Source organism: Cyprinodon variegatus, unplaced genomic scaffold (genome assembly GCF_000732505.1).
Source record: "Cyprinodon variegatus isolate N-32 unplaced genomic scaffold, C_variegatus-1.0 Scaffold312, whole genome shotgun sequence".
In the NCBI taxonomy this organism is placed as follows: Eukaryota; Metazoa; Chordata; class Actinopteri; order Cyprinodontiformes; family Cyprinodontidae; genus Cyprinodon; species Cyprinodon variegatus.
The window spans coordinates 165,980-173,264 of record NW_015150765.1 but is presented as its reverse complement, the minus strand read 5'-3'; the positions used below and the strand labels follow the sequence as shown (position 1 = coordinate 173,264).

The 7,285-nt window shown below is 39.4% G+C and overlaps 1 protein-coding gene across 1 annotated transcript; it reads right to left on the bottom strand.

Moving 5' to 3' along the window:
* Nucleotides 1-134: 134 nt before the first annotated feature.
* On the bottom strand, nt 135-5,844 carry apoa1bp (apolipoprotein A-I binding protein). Its single transcript, XM_015384432.1, has 7 exons — nt 5,742-5,844; nt 3,853-4,045; nt 3,666-3,774; nt 2,859-2,969; nt 2,661-2,771; nt 2,405-2,552; nt 135-484 (listed from the first exon to the last, which is right to left on the bottom strand). Exons 2-7 carry the CDS (start codon nt 4,023-4,025, stop codon nt 285-287), a joined length of 852 nt encoding a protein of 283 aa, XP_015239918.1. The 5' UTR covers nt 4,026-4,045; nt 5,742-5,844; the 3' UTR covers nt 135-284.
* Nucleotides 5,845-7,285: the final 1,441 nt, after the last annotated feature.

Sequence of the window (7,285 nt, the reverse complement as noted above, 5' to 3'; positions counted from 1 at the left end):
TAATTAAAAATGTCTCCAGACCTTCACTACTTATTGATTTTCTTTATTTGGGCCCTGCTGATTTTTAATTGGTCATCCCTCCTCTAGAGGAGAATTATTTCTACAAAGCTTCATTCCACAACAACCAGGAAGTATTTAGAGAAGCTTTATTTTCCTCAGGTACCAGAAGGGACCCAGAAAGTGAGTGAGAAATCGACCAAACCGAAAAGAAACTGAAGAACCAGAGCCCAGCGGATCTAGACTCAGGAGTCTGTTAGAAACCCAGTGGATGCTGCATGTTGCTCTCAGAGCTGCAGCACGCAGTCTGTGCCGGGGTACGCAGGCAGGCTGAGCTGGTACTTCTTCTCCAAGGCCGCCGGGACGAAGCGTCCTCCCAGGAAGTGGTAGCGTCCTCGGAACGAGGAGGCGGATTTCTTGGGCGCCGTCAGAGAGATCAGCGTGTCGGGCTGGAGGCCGTCTGCGCTGCCCTGCTCCACATCCCAGCCTTCAAAGGAAGAAGAACGGGGATCAGGACATGGAGCGTAAAGGTCAAAGGTCATCATCACTTAGGTCGGGTCTGAAGAGTCCTGATGTGAGCAGATCATTAATATTCTACTTTTTTACCACTAGGGGCACTAGAGCTGTACCTTCCAGGCTGATAACAGCTCTCCAGTGTCTCTGAATCAGCAGTTTTCAAACTTTGAGGAAAAAAATAAAGTGTTCATGCAGCTTATGTCAACATAAAGCTTAATCATTTAATAATCGGATTGTTAACGATTCTTTAAAGCAGAAAGGATTTAAACGCATTTATTTTCTCAGGAAATACATTAATAACCTTTGACACATTGTAGTTTAGTACACTTACTATTTTTAGGGAAGGAAAAACTTAATTTAGGTCTTTTTTTTTTTACAAAGTAAAATTCGGAGCGACCTGGATGTATATCTGGTGGAACAAATGAGCTGATGGTTCGGATCCGGTAAAGACAAGCTTGACCCTCCTACTTCCTGGAAGGAAATTAGGTGTTTTTTTGTTTGTTTTTTATGAGGCTTTTCCCCTCGATTCTAAAATTTGGTCTGGGTTGGGGGTTTTATCTACATGTAGAAGAAGGAAAAACGGCTGTTTCAAATACTTGTAAAACTCTGGATTAAATCCTCCATCAGAGAACCAGAAATGTGATCATTAACGCTCGGGGCTAACAATCGTTAGCTGAGTTAGCTCTGGTGTTTAATGGGCGCTCCGACTGACGGAAAGCGGCGCTTTAAGGAGAGCCTAAAAATGTAAAATATCTCAAATGAAGCTAATGCTGGGGTCAAATGTTACTTGGTGCTGCTTAGAGTTTAATAATTCTAGTGGTTCCTAGAATTTCTAAAAGTAGAATGGGAGGCAGATCTTTTAGTTCTCAGGCTCCTCTCCTGTGGAACCAACTACCAGTTTTAGTCCGTGAGGCAGACACCCTGTCTACTTTTAAGGCTAGGCTTAAAACTTTCCTTTTTGATAAAGCTTATAGTTAGAGTGGCTCAGGTTATCCTGATCTATCTCTATAGTTCTGCTGCTATAGGCTTAGACTGCTGGAGGACATAGGGACCCCTTTTTCATCCTTCTATCTCTATTCTTTCTGCTTTTTCTCATAGTAGCTTCATCTGGTCTGTTCCTGTTTGGCTGTGACTCCATCCTGGAGAGAAATATCAGCTGTGCTGCTGCCATCAACACCTTTGTTTCTAGATGTTGGAGCTTGGCCTGTTTTCCAGTGTAGTCCTGTTTCTCTGACTGTGACTAACTGGATGTGCTCTCTTCATCCTCTGACATGGGAGCTGGCTCGGAGCTCGTCTGCCTGGCTGTGTGTTTCCTGGACGGGGCCGCCTGTGGAGCTGGTTGACAGTTGCCTTTTGTATCTATGCTTCTTTTTCTATGTCTGCTTCTGTCTCCTTGAACCCCAGTGGGCCCCAGCAGATGGCCGCTCACACTGAGCCTGGTTCTGCTGGAGGTTTCTTCCTGTTCAAAGGGAGTTTTTCCTCTCCACTGTCGCTACAAGCATGCTTAGTGTGAGGGATTGCTGAAGAGTCAATGAGTCGATGCAATCAGCTGGTTTTCCTTAGATAGAAAACTTTGAATCAATCTGACTGGATGATCTGGTGAACTGGAAAGTGACCTGAGATGACATGATGGGAATTGGAGCTATAGAAATAAACTGAATAGAATTGAATTAAACATTCAAACATGTTAAAAAACAAACTGAATAATAAAACTGGGAACAGGCACTGTGCTGACAGCAGCTCCGGTTTAAAAGAAGATTCTGCTTGATATCATCCCGTCTAAACTCTGTGGGTCTGAGCCAGATCTGCGTGTTTCTGATTTTTAAGCGGTTTGGTCCAAGTTGCCTTAAACTGACAGCCGACCGAGAGCCAAACAGGAAGTGGTCCTGACCTGATGGGATGTCGATGCTGGCGATGGGGGCCGTGGTCTTCTTCAGAACATCCAGGATGGAACCGAAAGGTTCTCGCACGGCTCCCTTAAAGCTGAAGCCGAAGATGGCGTCGACCACCAGGTTGTACGCTTCATCGATGACCTCAGCCTGAGGAAACAGAGGAAACAGGATCCGGTTCTTTCAGGTCTGATTATCGGCGCTAAAGCTACGGTTAGCATCAGGGAATAAAGGCACAGATGACGGATCGGATCCCACCTCTGGCATTTCGGTCAGGAAGGGGATCTCCATCTTCTCACACTGCGTGGTCAGACCTTGGAACAGCGGTTTGTTTGGCCTCTTAGGGTACAGGATGGTGGGCTCATAACCCTGCAGCACAAACATTTCATTCTCTTCGGCACCTTTAACCCGACACAGACGCCTCACCACAGCTGGTAAACAGTTAAATTCACTCACAAACAGCTTGAGGTGTCGAGCGCAGACCAGACCGTCGCCGCCGTTGTTTCCTGGTCCACAGATGACCAGCAGAGAAGGCTTGGATTTGACCAGAGAAGAGAGCGGGTACGCCTGCAGGGAAGCAAAGAACAATAAACTAACAGAGAGACAAAAACTAGCACCAAGGACAGCGCCGCCATTAGCCTGCAGAACCAGGACCACAGAGGAACCCGATTAGCTTGGTGCTAAACCCGATCAGAACGTTTATCTGCTAATCAGCACCAGGTATGGGGGGAAATTAGTGCCATTATTGTTGGAAAAAATAAAATAAAATTGTAAATGGAAACTGGGAAAAAGCACATTTTGTACCTTGAAATTTGGAATAAGGTGCAACCAGGAAGGACATTTTGAAAAAAAATATATATATATTTTCATTAATTTTTGACATTTTTGTTTATTCTATTTATTCCAACAACTATTTTTACAAATGTTATATGTTCAAAATTAGTTTTTTAATATTTATAATCTTATTTATAATTCTTTTTCCAAATTTCTCTTTTTCAGATGGAGTTTTATGAATTGCTTTCTTTTCAAACTGTGTTTTCAGGATCAGCCCTCTTCACTTTCAGCCTAATCTAAACTCCTTGTTTTGTTACTTAGAATTAAAATGTTTAGATTCTCAGCGAACTTTAAGCCTTTTATTCAGAGCACCTCAGACCCAGAGGATCTAGGCGCTGCACACTGCAGCCCAGCTGCTCCCTGAATAATGAGTTTAATGTGAAATGCAAAAGCTGCTGGGAATGATTTCACGGTTAGAAAGAGTCTGACCCGTGTGATGGCGGTGGCGCAGCTGAGTCCAGCCAGCTCCATCAGCTGATCCACGCTGAAGCCGTATTCACTGAAGAGCTCCTCGTCGATCTTCTGGGCCTCCTCCTGCCTGTGAGGAGTCCACAGCTCAGCTCCACACCTTCAGCAGGTCGGTTTTCACCAACAAACACACCCGTTGTGACCTTACCCGAGGTATTTGACAGCGTGGGCCATCGTAGATGCTTGTCGGCTGCTGAAACAGTTCTTCTTGTGGAGGTCAGCTGCAGCAGAAGAAGAACATGTCCCCGTCTGAGAGAGAGAAGCCGCGGCTCGCGAGGTCACCAGAAAGCCGATCCCAAGCAGAGCCCGGACGTTCAACATCCAGAGACGGATAGAAGATCCTGGGAGGAGAAGACGACCGAGGAGAGTTTACTTTAAAAGATATTTACCTCAAACATGTGAGAGACCCTGCAGCTGCAGCCCAATGAGAAAACTACAGGAGATCAAGAAGATTATGTTGAGTTCTCATCTTATCTTTCATTCATTTGGAGGAAAAATATTGAATTAAAGGAGAAGTCCAGTCATATTCAGATTTCATCTTCTGAAAGTACTTTAAATTAGGGGTGTAAATCACACCCATCATGGCGATTTGATTTAGTTTCAATTTCCTGACCCAACAATTCGATTATTTTCGATACTCGAGAATTACGTCCAGGAGCAAATGGATAAAAACAGACCGGAGGAAAAAAAAAACATGAATCAACGCTCTTGCAGACGTGTCGATGCATCGATATAAAACGATTATTATTTACACCCTAATTTAAATATGAAATTATTATTTACTGATTAAAGCTAAATTCATTTAATCCCTGCGACCATATTAGTTTTAGGTATAAATAATGATCCATTGATGATTCCTTGCTGACCGAACTTTTCCTCTAAAAAGTGACAAAAAGACATTTCCATTTACGCCAAAGTAAGGGTAAAAGACAGATATCTGATTAAGATAATGTTAATAGCTGTGAAGAAAGCTTTACAAGGAAACAGGGAAAGGAGAATCCAACCCGTCAAGAACAATCGGCAGGAATAATAGAAGAAATCTACATTATGGAAAAACTGACACATCGTTTGAGAGTTCAGCAAACTCAAATGGAAGAAAAGTGGATGAAATGGGAAACATTCAAGACAGCGACAAAAATAAAGAACTAGATAAACCAGATGGGACAAAGGTGAAATGTAGAAATGGCTCCAAAGGTTGTATGTTATGTTGAATGTGAATTGTTCATGTACATTTTTGTATGTAAACAGTGAAAAATACTAATAAACAGTTAATATTTTTTTTTTAAAGTGATTTCCATTGGAGTAAGGAAGCAGTGGGAGTGAAAATGTTCATGATCTCATCCTCAAATAAATAAATATTGATGTTGATTAAACTTTCCCTGTCCTTTACTTTATAACAGTCAGATAAATTAACCAGCAAGAAAAACAAAACAACTTTAAAACCTTAATAAATGTTCCTATAAATATAATAAAAATTATTAACTGCTCAAATAATAAATTAAAATCTGTATTTAAAAAAACTGTGCTCAAAATAAAGCAAAATACCATTAATTAAGTAAAAATGAATATTTATTTATTTCACTTTAAAATACTGTTTGATTTAAAAGCGAAACTATCAGATAACATATTAACATTAATTTGAGAAAATTTATTTTCATTGTAGAAATGAATAATAACTAGTAAAAATAGCCGCCTAATTAGACCTGGTTAAAAATAAATCACTATTAATAATAATAATAATAATAATAATACCAAACTATGTGTTTAGTAAAACTATCAAATAAATATAAAACTAGCACCCAATTTAAATTAAAATTTCCCTCTAAATGTTCCTTAAAAGAAACATTTTCACACCCCGTTTGAAAAAAAACCTTATTTGATGTTTTAAAGACATTAGCTGGTCTGTAGCTGTTAAAGTTTTCATGCTAACAGCTGTTAGCCACCGATGGTTTCTGACTTTTAACATAAATGTTGTTCTGTGACTGAATTTGATCTTTAGAAATAAGTTCTGAGGTGTTTAAAACAAAGTGGACCAACCTAAAGCCTGGTGAAGATCAGCAGGAGGTCTGCAGCTCAGAAGGTTAGCTAGTTAGCTTAGCCCTGTGCTACGCCGGACTCCAGCCGGAAGTTTAAGAACTACATAACAGAGTAAAAGCTGCCTTTTCAAATTAAAAGCCCGTTCAGTAAAAATCCAACTCTTAACATCTGATTTAAATCTGTTTAGAAATGATAACAGACGGACAAAATATCTGCGAGTTTTGGTATTTTAAATATTAAAATGCATACAAGTGTATTTCATGATTGTAAAAGAACAAATTTATACAAAATAAATTAATAAACTAATCCTTACAATAAGAACCGTATGTTGGGAAACGTTAATTCCATTGACAATATCTACTGTATAAATAAATCGGAATTTTTTTTTATTTATTTATTTATTTTTTACTCCAGTAGTAGCAGAGATGGAAAAAGGAGAAAAGATGAAAGAAATAGGAGATTTGAATTTGGAAAATCAGACTTCTGAGCAAAATTTCTATCCATTATTAAGTTGTTATTATTAAGAGACAATATTTATATAGCAATTTGCATATAGAAAAAGACCCCTTTATGATATGTGGTTGGAAAATTTAGCTTCTCTTGTTTTATATTTTGATTTATCCTATTTACTCACTATAAAAGTTTTCATTCAGTCTGTTTCACCTGCAAGGCCACGCAATTCTCCTGTGTGAGAGTGTTTTTAGGTAAGACAGACCTTATTCCCATAAGAAACCAGATTCTTTCTCAAGGTTTATTCAAAACATGTTACTGTTTAACCAAAGTTTCTCTAATTAGTTTTGACTCTGAATATTTTCCAGGCAGAACAGGGCTGATTACCGAGCAATAATGGCCGTATGATGAACTGTTTTCCTCTCTTTGCAAAGATAAAAATAAAGTGCCACCTGAGTGAAATCCATCAGTCTCAGTTTATTTAACTGGAGGAAATAGTTGGATACATTTTTCCCCACTACAGATCCCTAAGGAGAGAAGGAGAGAGGCATTATGAATACTCGGAAAAGGCTGAGGTAAAGAGAAAACAAAATCTATCCTGAAGGGGGCTTTGATAATCTAGTGGAGTAGGTCTAAAAGCACAACATTCTTCAGCCAGGCCTGTAAAGCTCTTCTCTTTCCCTTTGTTCTTATTAGCGATCTTTAGATGTCTCCCAAATATCGTTTATGTCAGCTACGATAATAAAGTAGGATTCATGTAGCTTCCTGGATGAGGGTGGAATAAAAAAAAAATTTGGTACTGTAAAGTTAAATAGTTGCTTTCTTTCTCCCGTACATTTTTATTTTGGTAATTGTTGACCTATTAGAAGGAAATATTAAAGCAAAGTTTTATTCAAGTTTCTAATTCTACAAATAAATAAGGGAAAAAATCGAATCTAAAATGTTTATTAAAAGCTATTTGCATGATTCCGTAAAAGTTCAAAAAATCCACTGGACTTGGTTTCCAAGATTTGAAGACGTTTTGGTCGGTCCGACCCTCAGAATCATAGACAGGTTTCAGATATTACAGGCTAACAATGGAACCAAACGACCCA

What these genes read in the sequence shown, in the direction of transcription:
- apoa1bp (XM_015384432.1), bottom strand. Translation starts at nt 4,025, where the DNA reads ATGTTGAACGTCCGGGCTCTGCTTGGGATCGGCTTTCTGGTGACCTCG. An exon ending in GCGCCACCGCCATCACACGG is followed by an intron (nt 2,970 to 3,665) that starts GTCAGACTCTTT and finishes GCTTCCCTGCAG; the next exon opens with GCGTACCCGCTCTCTTCTCT. An exon ending in CTCGACACCTCAAGCTGTTT is followed by an intron (nt 2,772 to 2,858) that starts GTGAGTGAATTT and finishes TTTGTGCTGCAG; the next exon opens with GGTTATGAGCCCACCATCCT.